This window comes from Megalobrama amblycephala, linkage group LG2, assembly GCF_018812025.1.
Source record: "Megalobrama amblycephala isolate DHTTF-2021 linkage group LG2, ASM1881202v1, whole genome shotgun sequence".
Taxonomy (NCBI): Eukaryota; Metazoa; Chordata; class Actinopteri; order Cypriniformes; family Xenocyprididae; genus Megalobrama; species Megalobrama amblycephala.
The window spans coordinates 37,680,631-37,695,517 of NC_063045.1; the positions used below are offsets into that span (position 1 = coordinate 37,680,631).

General features: G+C 36.8%; 1 protein-coding gene across 2 annotated transcripts in view; it reads left to right on the forward strand.

The window, feature by feature from the left end:
• sardh (sarcosine dehydrogenase) overlaps positions 1-14,277 on the forward strand; it is a 70,178-nt gene extending 55,901 nt beyond the window's left edge. For both annotated transcript variants that reach the window (XM_048174319.1, XM_048174329.1), the window contains exons 19-21: positions 1,083-1,251; positions 2,557-2,692; positions 13,838-14,277. In XM_048174319.1, the coding sequence (XP_048030276.1) occupies positions 1,083-1,251; positions 2,557-2,692; positions 13,838-14,005 (473 nt within the window). In that variant the 3' untranslated portion in view covers positions 14,006-14,277. The remainder of the gene's footprint in view (positions 1-1,082; positions 1,252-2,556; positions 2,693-13,837) is intronic.
• Positions 14,278-14,887: the final 610 nt, after the last annotated feature.

Consider the following 14,887-nt stretch of genomic DNA (forward strand, 5'->3'; position numbering starts at 1 on the left):
TTGACATGATGCTCTTTGGATCTATTAATTATTTAAAAATATCTAAAAATGCATTTCATACAGACCATGGAATGAGTGCACTTTTTATGGTGAACATGTTCAATTTCTGAATTAAAATGTTAATATTTTATATCAATTTTAAATTTAATATAAATATATTTTTATTATTATTATTTTTTTATTATATGTTTTTTTTTTATAAGAATGGAATGTACATAGACTTTGTACATAGGCTACGCTGCTGCTGCTGGCATTGCATGAGCCGAAACATGCACATAAATGCAGTGAAGAGGATACGAGCTGCTGCAAGGAAAGTAAGGAGGGCCCTCTAGCAGATCTAGGCAGGTGGTGCTGGGGAAGGAGGAGGGCTAGGAAAATTCCCACGGTGCGCTGCACTGAGTTGAGCCAGTTCAAGACATAATATATATAATTATTCAAAATTATTATTTCTTAAAAGGAAAAGGTTTTGTTGGAAAATATTGTAATTAAAAAAGTAACTATTTTTAAAATAGTTAAAATAGTATTACTGTGAATTATTATTCTTATTACAATTTAAAATAACTGTTTTCTATTTGAATATATTGTAAATGTAATTTATTCCTGTGACGGTAAAGCTGAATTTTCAGCATCATTACTTATCCTTCAGCAATCATTCTAATATGATGATTTGCTGCTCAAGAAACATTTCTGATTATTATCAATGTTGAAAATGTCAGTCAAATACATGTCATCAATGTTTTTCAAAAGAACAGCATTTATTTGAAATAGAAAACTTTTTTGTCACTTTTTTCAATTTAATGCGTCTTTGATAAATAAAAGTATTACTTTCTTAAAAACAACAGAAACAAATCATACTGACCCCAAACTTTTGAAACTAGTGTACATGAGGGAAGTCATTCTGTTGAAAACAGAATTAATTAGAATTAATAAATTAAACCTTTGAAAATTATAGATATTTTTTGTTAATTTTTTTTTATAATATAATATGAAACCAACCAACATGAATACAAAGATTCCATTTTCATAAGAATCTTTTTTATTATTATTATTTAAATGATTTAGACTGTTTGTCTCTCTATCAGGTTACAGGCATTGGCATGCAGATCTGCGTCCTGATGACACTCCACTAGAGGCAGGACTTGCATTTACCTGTAAGATGAAGACCTCCATTCCCTTCCTGGGTCGGAAGGCGTTGGAGGCCCAAAAGGCTGAGGGTCTGCGCAGACGAATTGTCTGCTTCACAGTTGATGAGTGAGTTTCACTGTTATGAATGTAGACATAATGAAGGAGGCTATAATATTAACATGGTAAATTAACAGGGGTGCAGTAAGTGATTTCTAAGAAATGCTGTTGAAAGTGGATCGGACCGAGCAGCACAGCAGTAGGGGGCATGTCCACTCATGATGTGGGACAAGAGAGAGTGAGCAAGAGGGAGATTTGAAGAAAGACTGTAGAAAAAGAGATGGCCAGGAGACATTACAAATAAGAAAAGTTCAGAGGAATACCACTAGAAAAGGAAGGGTTATGATCAGGCAAGAGCTTTAGCACCTGCGTTAATATTAGAAAAGCTTTCCAGCGCTGAAGAGACCTAAAAGGGCAGGCCTGAAAATGGATGGTGAGGTTATATTGTTTCTGCTTCATATGCGAGTAGATTTGTTTTTGCTGTTTCACGGAAGCAAGATATGCTGTTGTTGTAATGTTAGCTATAGTAACACGAGTGTCATTGTTTGTCTAGAGCTGGTGTGCTGCTGATGACTAACAACCAACTATTGCTTGTATATACTCTTGTGTACTTTGTTCAGTTTTTTGTTCTTCCTTGTGAAGTATTATTTTGCTTCGCTTCAGCTATGATAAAGAGACATCAACAGTGTCAACAAATATCACAGTGTTTCTCAAAAATCACTTAATTCACCTTTAACGGGGCCTTGACTGAATTTCATAATCATTTTTGTGTTTATTGCTCTGTTTGCTTTAAACATTACAACAACAGTGAAAAGTAAGCATCGATTCAGCATATTTACTCCTGAATGTGATCTTAGGGGTTAAAATTCAAAGCACAGCAGTAGGCTAATATGCTGGCTATCAGTGGTTTCATAGCCTCGGGTATCTGGCAAATTTTTTGACATTTATTTACAGACCGTCTGGCTTAAAAGTGAATAATTGCTGTAATGCCGAACTAATGCTATAATATGTCACCTTACATTTGACTGATAAGGGTTTTCAAGGAGATATCGGAGTTTGCCCAGCACTTTTCATGATTGTTTGCTTTGAGCTTCATTCTTGCCTGCCATGAGCCTTGTATTTCAGCAGTCTAATGTTTTACATATTGCCCAGACAACTACATTCAACACAGTCTGTAGAAGTTGAATTCACAACAAATTTGGATTTGATCTGTGATCATCATAAAACATTTTAAAAGTTAAAATCAAACAGCCAGATCCTAATATATCCTCTAGGATATGACATAAATACCATGCAGTTTTTCTGGACCAGTGTTCATGTTATTTAGGGATCCTCATTTGATCAGCACTGATGTGTTGTTTGTCTTTCCTGCAGGAAAGTGCCAATGTTTGGTCTGGAAGCTATTTTCCGCAATGGCGTTCCTGTGGGCCACCTGCGGCGCTCCGAGTTTGGATTTGCCATTGACAAGACCCTTGGCTATGGTTATATTCGCAACCCAGATGGGGGTGTGGTGAGTACTGTGTAATAGCTGTCTTTCTAAAACTAGTGAGCTGTTTATCTTGACAGCATTTTATGGCTGCGTAGACACTCTTTCAAAATCAGGACATTTCTAAAAGTTAGGCGGCATCATCATTTTGGTCTAGTCTAAAGGTGCAGTCACATTAGCGGGAGCAAAAAGTTCATTGTCTGTTGTTTCCTTGTCATGGGAGATGTGACAAGGAAACAATGCGATATCACGCATGCAAGACCCGAGTTCTCACGTGAGACTGGTACAGCTCAGATGAAACGTCAAACAGACAAGGGTGCTCCTGCCAAATTTCTACTAATTTTTCTTCCATTTCTTGGGGTCCAAATAGACTGAGAAGAAGCCTTTTTCTGAAACCAAGCCATGCTTGCTGATATTGCGGTCTATAACTCCTCCCCGAACTCCCCGCTGCTCTGTATCTTGCTCTCTCATTGGCTGTCGGTCATCGCCGACGTAGTTTTCAGTCAGAACACTTTTCACACAGCAGGATTTTGAATCGCCCACAGGTCCAGATATTTAGCATGCCAAATATCTCACGGGCGTCGGCGACTCGTCGACGATTCTCTCAGATCGCGTCTTTGCTCATCCACACTGCGTGATTATCACTCGCGTGAACGAGCACCGATTTGCCTGTGATTTCAGGCATTTGTCGGCGATTTCTCAAAACCTGTCGGCGAGCCAAAATCACGGCTAAAATCGTGCAGCCTGAACTCGGCATTACTATTCGTTCCACACAAACTTGTACCTGCCCTTGATATACAATCACTGATGAACGCATTGGTTTGAATGAAAAAAAACCTAATACAGGACGGCGGATTCGAACCCAGAAGCTGTAACATTCAAATATCTGCCCGTAACCCAGTCTTATTCCACTCGCACACTTCAGCGGAGCTGCGTACATATACTGGCGTGAAGAATTTGTAGCCTATTATTTTTATGTAAAAAATAATGTACACTAAATTATGTAAACTATTGCATTAAATGGTTTTTATATGAATTCATGTCAATAAATTAAGCTCAATGTACCATTGAAATTGATTTGTGATGTCATATATGCTATTTTTGGTACGTTTCGCCAAGTGCAGTGTAAAAAGGAGACATCAGATACAGGTCACTTTTAAAAGAAATGTAAGCACGTCGTCCAAAAAAATCGGATATGGTTAAAAGATCGGATCTGTGCATTAAGACTTGCAGTGTAAATGCGGCCAAATTCTCTTGAACCTGTTGCGAAATCTGCATGTTGAAATCTTTTGCCCTTGTGAAATTCCCAATCACATGGAGTCCTGTTGAAATGACTGGGATTTTGCCAGTGAAAATTTGCAGAACAGCAGTAAATGTGACCGCAACTTAAAGGGATAGTTCACCTAAAAATTAAAATTCTCTCACCATTTACTCACCCTTGTGCCATACCTGAGGTATATGACTTTCTTTCTTCAGATAAACAAACAAATTTTTTTAGAAAAATAATCAGTCTCTGTGAGTCCATATAATGCAAGTGAATAGCTGCCACAGGTTTGACTCTTGACAAATCACACACAGTGATCGATACGACCCCAGTGAATGAATCAATGTCTTCTGGAGCGAAATGATAGGTGTGTCTTTTTATAAAAAATACTAAAATTAATAACTCTTTTACAAGCCCTCCCTGCAATGTTGAGTGCCGATGACATGTCAGCGCAGTGCACGCTCTGTAACAACTGCATCGTTTCATCCCACATTTGGGTGTGTTTGGCTTCCCATACTGTGAGCGAACATCCCGAAGCCGCCCACACTGCTAAAAGTGTGATGTTTAGATCAATATGTAAATATGTGCTGCACGCTTTCCTTTCAATAACAAAATAAACACACAACAAAAATGACAGCAGCTGATCATAGCGTTGTGGATATGTTTAGCACTCTAGTAAAGTCACGTCACATTTATTTAATATAGCACTTTATACAATAGAGTGCTAAAATAGACTGGCTTTACAGCATTAAACATGAAAAAACAGTGTCTCTCTTTCAATTAGAAGGTTTTTCACATCAAAAAAAAGTTTAGTCTCAGAGACACACCTACCAATTACATATAATGGTAGTTTGAAGGTGTTTACTAGCTGGAGAGAACTTTTCCTGAAAGTTCCCTTTGGCAAGCTGTTTCAAACTCCCAAAACGAACTCCAGATGAACTTCGTTTTGGCCTGATTTTGTTCGAAATTACATCACACCAGTTCGCTCTTCAATTTCTCTTGAAGTATATCCTTAACTCTTTTGAAATCAATTCAAGCAAGTTGCTGTTCCAAATCACACCCTTATAATTCAGCCTAATATGTCTGCCTATGTAGTCAGAAGACAGCAAGACAGCTAAACTCAATTTTAATCAATTTTTCAGAAAACAAGACTTGATCTTATGTAGCCTAATTTTTCTTCTCACGTAAATGTATCTTGACTTAAAGGTGTAATATGTAAAAATCTTTCTCTGGTAGAGGTCGCTAGAGGCCTATTCAAAACAAAGGTGTAGCTTTATGTAGGCAAGTTTGAGCGCGGAATCTTGGGACATTTGGTATTCACTTCACAGCCAGTGGAAAATAATCAGGATAGGACTCGGGCAGAAATCATGTTCATGGATGCGATTATTAACATTACTGTAGTATGAAGCAGAGCAGGACCGAGTGTTGTCGGAGCTGAACGAGGATTGCGCAACACACGCCTCACGAGCAGCAGAACTTTTATTATGTCACAGTCGCTGGCGCCGCTTCCGCTTTTCCGGTCACGAGTATGAGGTAACGCAGCTCTGTTTATCATATTAGATACATTTGAGAGTGTTGAAAATGATGATATAACGTTACTCTGTGCGTTTGCTTGGCGGCTGCTGTGAGACACTGTTGCACACTGCAGTAAGCTAGATCGATTTTAAAATATCATATTAAATGCTGGATGGCTTGTGTTGATAAATGGCATGCAATTAATTTTAAAACATATTGTATGATGGAGAAAATTCTGTATTACTGTTACTAAAAAATAAAGCTGCATCTGATTATGCTATGTTAGCAACTTCACAAAATAGAGTTTTTCTCTGAGGCAAAAAAAATCAAGAAAATTAGATTTAAGCATTAAGACTAAACGCGTTGAGCGATATAACAATAATTAGTTTTCTGTCTATAAATATATCAAAACAGTTGTTCCCTTGCCTATTAAAACACGTAAATATTAAAGCGTCTTTGGTGTTTTCGTGGTTTCTACAAATAAAACAGGAAACCGAGGGTAACGCGGGTATGACGCAATTGACAGGCGCCTCCTCACATGTCCCGGAGCCTTGATTAAAATTGCAATTTTCTCACGATTTACAAATTGTTGCAAACATTTGGGATATTGTAAGTACTCAAGTGAACAACATATATAACATTGGCCTAGTGGTTTTTGGATATTTTACTGCAAAATTCTTACATATTGCACCTTTAAGAATGTTTAGATATTTGTACTGGGAAGACAAAAATACTTTTTACTCACACAGATCAAAATATGAGAACGGATCACTTCTTATCAACATGATATTTTAGGTATAAGTGAACTTAAGCCTGGGCAAGTACTTTTAAGAGATAAGTATTAAGAAGTCTTTTTAGAGACACTCCGCTGATGCATACGCACTCATTTTTCTTTTCTGCTTTTATGATTCAGGGTGAGTCATGCGAGTTGTTCCTCATGTAGGGTCATTTAAAGAGCGATGATTAGATGAAGGATACTGTGTGTGCCTTGCTCTCTGCTGAGTACATACTGCCATTATTGTGAAGTGCTCATTTGCATTTCTCCAGTATCAATACTTACTGTTCTGAAATGAATGATGGGTACGGGCTACAGTGGGCGCTATGACCTAAACCTCATCATATGATCATTCTAAATAGCACATTGTTAGGTTTTGGTGGAAATTCAGTGGAAAAACATTTTATTATTAAACAACCTTTAACATAAGTTACCATGACAATAAATTAAAAAAATGTGTATATATATATATAAAATTAATAATTAATTTTAGAGTTGCACCGATTCTAAATTTTTCTGCCAATATGATAGCCGATTATTCTGAATGATATCTACCGATACTGATAGTTTGATTTTCTTAAAGAAAAAAAAAAAATCACTCCCAGTTAATGCTGTGAAATATACAGGGATACCGATTATTTGCCGATACATTGGTGCATCTTTAATTAATTTATTAAATAATGGAGAAAGACGGGTTTTGAATTTGTTTTAAATTTAAACTAGAAGCAACAAAATTTAAAAATATACATTTAAAGGTGCCCTAGATTCAAAAATTGAATTTATCTCGGCATAGTTAAATAACAAGAGTTCAGTACATGGAAATGACATACAGTGAGTCTCAAACTCCATTGTTTCCTCCTTCTTGTGTAAATCTCATTTGTTTAAAAGACCTCCGAAGAACAGGCAAATCTCAACATAACACCAACTGTGACGTAACAGTCGGGATCATTAATATGTACGCCCCAATATTTGCATATGCCAGCCCATGATCGAGGCATTACACAAGGGCAGGCAGTATTAACATTTGGATCTGTGCACAGCTGAATCATCAGACTAGGTAAGCAAGCAAGGACAATAGCGAAAAATGGCAGATGGAGCACTAATAACTGACATGATCCATGATAACATATTTTTAGTGATATTTGTAAATTGTCTTTCTAAATGTTTTGTTAGCATGTTGCTAATGTGCTGTTAAATGTGGTTAAAGTTACCATCGTTTCTTACTGTATTCACGGAGACAAGACTGTCGTTATTTTCACTATTAAACACTTGCAGTCTGTATAATTCATAAACACAACTTCATTCTTTATAAATCTCTCCAACAGTGTAGCATTAGCCGTTAGCCACGGATCACTATCAAACTCATTCAGAATCAAATGTAAACATCCAAATAAACACCATACTTACGCAATTAGACATGCTGAACGACGAACACTTTGTAAAGATCCATTTTGAGGGTTATATTAGCTGTGTGAACTTTGTTTATGCAGTGATAGAGTCGAGAGCTCGGGAGGGGGCGGAGAGAGCGAGCAATTAAAGGGGCCACAGCCTGAATCGGCGCATTTCTAATTATGCCCCAAAATAGGCAGATAAAAAAATTAATTAAAAAAAATCTATGGGGTATTTTGAGCTGCAACTTCACAGACACATTCAGGGGACACCTTAGACTTATATTACATCTTGTAAAAAAACGTTTGATGGCACCTTTAATAATCTAGAAATTAAAAAATAAAGTCTTATGAATGATGTCTCAAGGTTCCTCAACCATCAATTTATAAAAATGTATGTAATAATGTAAAATTGAACTATGTATTATATATATTTACATTTATTATATAGATAGATAGACACACACAGACACATTAATTAAATGTTTTAAGTAATTACTTGTAAATATAAAGGTTTGAGAGAGTTTGACATACATTAGTGCTTGTGTGTTGGGTGTGTGTGTGTTGGTTTAGAGGAAAGGTAGACAGTTTGAGTGTGTGTATGTGTGTTTTATAATGCTTGGACACAGTGGCGGCTCTGAAGTCCCTGTATTACGAGTATGACATGATACAGGAGGATGTGTACTTAATGCTAACTGACAGACAACCAGATGAGGAAGGACAGATGGGGAGGTAGAACTGAGACATCTCCATTCCACAGCGCAGACAGCAGTACTGTTGAACAGGGTTGAGCGCTGATCTGATCAGACCTTTACTCTCTCTGCTCACTGCATTACTACACCACAGACCAGAGAGGAGGAGGAAGACGATAACAGCCACATCACTTGACATGTCACACAAGTATTATTCATGAACGAGAGACCTTGAGACTTCATGCATAAGACTTTTTGTAGTTTAAATTTAAGTTTCCAAATCCATGTGACATTTTTTCTACCGTGGAACACAAGAGAAGAAATTTTGAAAAATGTCCTGGTTGTTCCATTACTACATTCTGTGTAGTAACAGGGAATGGAGAGGTTTCAAGCTTCAAAAGGACACAAAAGCACTGTAAGAGTCCATACTAGTTGGTGTGCAGTACTAGAATTTGTGAATTAGATGGCTCAAAAATAATGTTTTTTTATGAATCCGTTATTGCTTGTGCTTTCATGAATTCTTGTGAAGTTACCAAGAGCAGATGTCAATATTTTCTGTGGAATAACATCTTAAACTTTCATCACACAAATGACCAGGGCTTCAAACTGTGACTAAAATGGTTTCAAATGTAAAAATAAATAATTTAAAATGTAGCCCATATGCAGTTTCATCAGATATCATCCCATCCCAAGCGTGTGTCAGAGTTTCGTACACTCAACAATGAATAATACCCCAGTCATAATGTCCAATTCAAGAACAAATGACTAATGAACCAGTTTTTTAATCAGTAAGTCTAAAAGATTCACAGAACATCTTCAAACTTGTTTGTGAGTTGGCAGTTTGAATCCGACTCAGTCAGTGTCAGCTCCCACACTGAACCATCACTGCATCCGAATATGCCTACTTCCATGATACAGTATGAAAAAAAATGGTGAGATTCTGAAGTGTGCATTCGATGGACACTTTACTATCCCATGAGGGCACAGGAGAGGATTTGTGAATGACAGTGAAGCATCTCAACTGACACTGTAGGTCACATGACAGTGACAGCATGGCAGATGTTGAATGTCTGAATTTCATTCATGCTACACACATTCATACTATATAGAACATACTTTTTTAATGGTTGCAAAGTAAATTTCAAACCAAATATAGTACCTAGGATGTGATTTCAGCATTTACAACAGAATATTGTTGGTTATTGTTTAGCATATAAGAAATAGAAGACTGTGTCCTTAACAGCTATAATGAGGCATATAATTTACACTGAAAATTAAATAATCTAATTACAAATCGGTGGAGAAATAGTTAAAACTTAAATATGGTGATTGAATGTAGAAACAATACATTTTATGCTTATTGCAAAATATGCATAATATTTGCAAGCATAGGGAAAACTGACTTGATTACATAATTCACAGTGCTTCTTGGGAGTGGGGGCAAACTCTAAAGTGTTGTTTTGGCACAGTTTGCTTGTTGCAATTCATTGATGTAGGTTTTTTTAACAATTCGGCTGTTAAACACAATTATTTAAAAAAATAAGTAGAAAGTAATGCAGGCTGATGGTTTAACAAAAGCATATACCACCATCAATTACAGGATTAGTTCACTTCTGAATTAAAATTTCCTGATAATTTACTCACCCCCATGTCATCCAAGATGTTTGTCTTTCTTTCTAAAGAAATTAAGGTTTTTGAGGAAAACATTCCAGGATTTTTCTCCATATAGTGGACTTCAGTGGGATACAACGGGTTGAAGGTCCAAATTCCAGTTTAAATGTAGCTTCAGAGGGCTCTACCCGATCCCAGATGCGGAATAAGGATCTTATTTAGTGAAATGATTGGTCATTTTCTATCAAAAAAAATAAAAAATTACATACTTTTTAACCACAAATGCTCATCTTGCACTAGCTCTGTGATGCGGCACACATGACGTAATCACGTTAGAAAGGTCACGCGTGACGTTGGGAAAAGTACGGAGCAAGTGTCTACAAAGCGAACGTGCAATGATTAAGCCAAACGCCCTTTACAAAAAAAAAGTTAAAACGATGTTAGACGATTTTGAAGTTGGAGGAGAAAATTATATGAGTTTTTTGCCCTACCATGGTACTTCCGCCTACGTTACGCGTGACCTTTCTAGCGGATCGCAGAGCAGTGCAAGACGAGCATTTGTGGTAAAAAGTATATAAATTTTTATTTTTTTGTTTTTGAAAATGAACTATCGTTTCACTAGACAAGACCCTAATTCCTCGGCTGGGATCGTGTAGAGCCCTTTGAAGCTGCACTGAAACTGCAATTTGGACCTTCAACCCAGTGAACCCTGTTGAAGCCCACTATATGGAGAAAAATCCTGGAATGTTTTCCTCAAAAACCTTGATTTCTTTTCGACTTAAGAAAGACAGACATGAACATCTTGGATGACATGGGGCTGAGTAAATTATCAGGAAATTTGAATTCTGAAGTGAACTAATCCTTTAACAACCTTGTCGCTCACATTAGGTCTGCATTTAAAGGATTATGTTATCCTTAAAATTAATTATCTTACAGAGAAATTGAATGGAGTTTTTCCTTCCTGAACCTGACAGTTGCACTCTATAAATTACCATCCACTTTCATTGTATAGAAAACAGAAGCTTCAGCATTCTGTCTCTTTTTGTGAAGAAAGAGTACTTTAATAGAGGGTTAAAAGGGCATATCAATATTTTGAACTACCTCTTAATATACACACATAGGCAAGAGTATGTGCTGCTTCAAGACCCTGTGTTATCATTCTTAAATGCTGCATAGAGAAGTTTGATTAATTACAGGGTTCGCACAAGGTGCTTAAAGTACTTGAATTTGACTTTTTGAAATTTAAGGCCCTGGAAAACCTTGAAAATAGTGATTCCTGAAAAGGTTCTTTAAAAGTGCTTGAATTATAGGAAGACAAAGTATATATGAAATAAGTGTTTAATTTTTTTAATATACATAAAATCTTTTAACGTAAAATTAACGCTGCAGACCGTCTGATACAGACCTTATGTAGCCCCGCCTCTTCTCAACGCTGCGGATGTTGTCTTCTGTCTTCCTGTTTGTATTTCCAGTATTTTTGAATGGACCGCTCGAATTAAAATCTTCCCAGTCGGGGCTACTGAGATTTGTTCAGATATCTATTTTAAACATTACAATGCTCATGATAACATTCGTTAACTCTGCAATAAGTCCACTTTACCAGTTAATTTTCTCTGTGACAACGATGCCATTTATGGTTTGTACTGCATAGAGAATTACGAGGCGGCCGCCTCCGTTAAATTTCGTGTAGCCTCTGGCTGTCGACAAAACTCAGACAGGCAGTCACGTGCTCAGAGATGCCCCTTTTCCACCGACACGGTTCTGTTGCGGGTTCCCGGCCTGTGTCCATTCTCGAACCGTTCAATAGTGAGGTGCGCATCGCGCTTATATCCACGTATACTGCAGATAATTAAAGTAAAGTAATAAAAAAATAACATTCCAGTTAATTGCGGGTGGATGAGAGGTAAATCATTAATGCTTTGATTTTAATAAAAACAGGGAACTCTCATTTCACGGTAAGACGCAACGAACGTGCATCACTCTTTTACTTTCGTTTTCTACTGAACATATTTCTCTTCAGGGAAAACCAATCAAGGAAAACATGTCCTTAGAGCACCTCCTAGTGGTCATTATACAAAACACAAAGGAAAAACCCTTCATGAGATATTGCTTTATAATAGACATTATTCTGAAAAGAGTGTTTTCCTACAATGATGTAATGACACAGTGACAATTTAAGTTTGATGGGAGTAAAGCCTGTGTTTAGGCTATTAAGGAAATGTAATTTAGCCTAAGAAGAACTTTTATTTTAATTAAATGTTCATTTATAAGCAGCGTTCTTCAGTGTGATCTGTAACCATATCATCATGCTTAAAGGTGCTAAAGAGGATGTTTTGTTTTATACATTTTTGCAATATTACTTGAAACTGTCTTTACTAACTGATAAAAGACTATTTATTAGGTGCACTGAAAGGAATAATATTAATATACATCATCTGTGCACGAGGTAGGGCCTCAAAAACATCAGCCAATCGCGTAAACAATTGGCCCTCTGGCTTGTCAATCACTGCCGTGACGTTCCTTGTGAGAGACGAGCGTGGCTGCGCGCTCCAGTAACTTTCCACACTCCACAGGCGCCGCATGCAATGTTTTTGTCAGGAGACAGGAGTAACAACTGCAGATTATGAGTTACCTGCGCTGAGTCCGACATAATGAATCCACTAACACGACACAGCGAATGCCGGTGGTAAACACTCGTGTTCCAATACTCATGCACGAGTTTTGGGAGGCGTTCCCTCGAAATGAGCTGTGAAGGAGGGGGGTTATTCTTACGCATGCGCTCATTTCACAAACTCACTAACAGTCTTTGGTTTCTCAGTCGACGAAAAGATCCTCTTTAGCACCTTTAACACTGAGAATTTGAATAATTGTAATATGATGATCAGGTGCAGATATCTAAATCACAGAATATCATTGAGTGGTTTGCAGGTGGATGATTTATTTTTTAACAGTGGATTCAGGTAAACAGTGGAAGTCAATGCAGTCTTTTTCTTTGTTCAATTTGGACACTGAACATGGGTTGGAGCTCTTTATTTTGAACTCTCAAAGTGCACCAGATTAATGAATTTATCTTTTAAAATGTACAAAATTTTCTTCCGGGGGGCCATGTCCCCGGACCCCCCTAGACAGACCAAGGATTTTACCACCTCTGCCTCGTTTTAAACCTTGCCATAAGTTTTATTTGGACGATAATTGTTTATCATGTGGACATTGTAAAAAGAATTCAAACTCATACATTTATTCACGGTGGAAGAGCGTGGGAATGTGCGCGTTGCTCGTGCGGTCAGTAGCATGATTGTCTGCTGTGAATAAAATAGCACATGCTTTGAATAATGAAAATAAATTCATATGTAACATTATAAAAAATATCTTATACATAACTTGATTATTAAACCTCCTGTTTAAAAACAGGGATATGTTAATGCAGAAAACCATGAAAACCAAAAAAGTAGTGCTTGAAAAGTCCTTGAATTTCATTTTACAGTATCTGTACGAACCAAGAGCAAATGGTATGTTTTATCTGTACATAGAGCTATTGCACAGAAGTTTGTGCTTTAGTTGCTATATCCACAGCTTACTGCTTAATTCTTAGTGCCAATCAGTGGACATCTACCAATGTGTCCATTAAGACTGCAATGTGCCCACTTAAAGAGGTCAGGCTAGTTTTCCAGCAACTACGTCTTGATCTCGACTCCACAGGGTAATGCCTGCAGCTTGTTCAGATTTAATTAAAAAGAGATGCAACCCCTGACAGAGAGCGAGCAGGAGGGGAAAGATAGAAAGAGAGGGAGGTGATGAGAGCAGACCTCATTTGCATTGCGTGGTTTGACACTGATACGAATGAAAAAATAAAAGCCTTTTAGTTTTAATCATAAATCCATCTTACTCAAAACTTAAATATGTCTGTGTTCAAATCACCCCCAGGTGAGCCCTGATTTCATCCGCAGTGGTGAATTCACCCTGGAGAGGATGGGCGTCACATACAAGGCTACAGCTCACTTGAAATCACCCTTTGACCCCGAAAACAAGCGTGTTAAGGGCATCTACAGCTCTCCACGAGATAACGGCGGAGTGCACAAGGCCAGAATGTAATTGATCCAGACTGAGTTCAGTATTTACAGAGGTAAATGTTTACAGGCCTTTATCCAACACATCAGCGTCAGCATTCCAGGACAAAACAAATACAGTTTCTTCTGTATTTATATTCACTGTTTTAAATGGATGATTCACCATAACAGATCACAGAAGAGCAAAGTACTAATGTGAATTCAAAAAATAACCTGATTATACAGTGTAATAGTGTTCAGCATCTTCCTGTGCCTTAAAGTTCATCTTTCTCAGGAAGAAATCATCCTTTTTTTTTCTTCAGAAACTGAAAATTATTTAGTGAGCAATCATGAGCCTGTCTCTTACTTTTTTGTACTAGTTTTGAACATTTGTGAGGGTTTTTTTTTTTGGTTTTTTTTTCATAGCTGTGCATTAAAGATGTTAATAAGTGGTTAAATGTAAAATTTAAAAATATAATGGTATAATGAACTTTTGCCAAATATAAATCGATGGAATTAAATAAAGATATTGTCTTTTTATTCAACACATGATGTAAAAGTCTGTTTTGTGTACACGTTACAAATCATCTTGTACGCTGTATTGTCCAGACAGAAAGAGATAAACTGAACATGTTTCTGCATGTTGGGCCATTATTTCATTCCCTTACTCATGTACTGTGACTTATATTAATATTTTACTGTGTTTTAACATATTTCTTCATTGATATTAATAGTAATTCTTTCTGAAGTCTGGCCTTTAAGCTGTCTGCTGTTTAACATCATTTGTTGTTTAAATGAAAAAATGTGTAAATTTGCTAAATTTATGAATAATAAAATCAAATTTTGTCATATTGTGAAATCTGTAACTTGTATTGTATTTCTGTCTTATAGGAGAACATACTCTACTGTTCAAAAGTTTAGGGTCAGT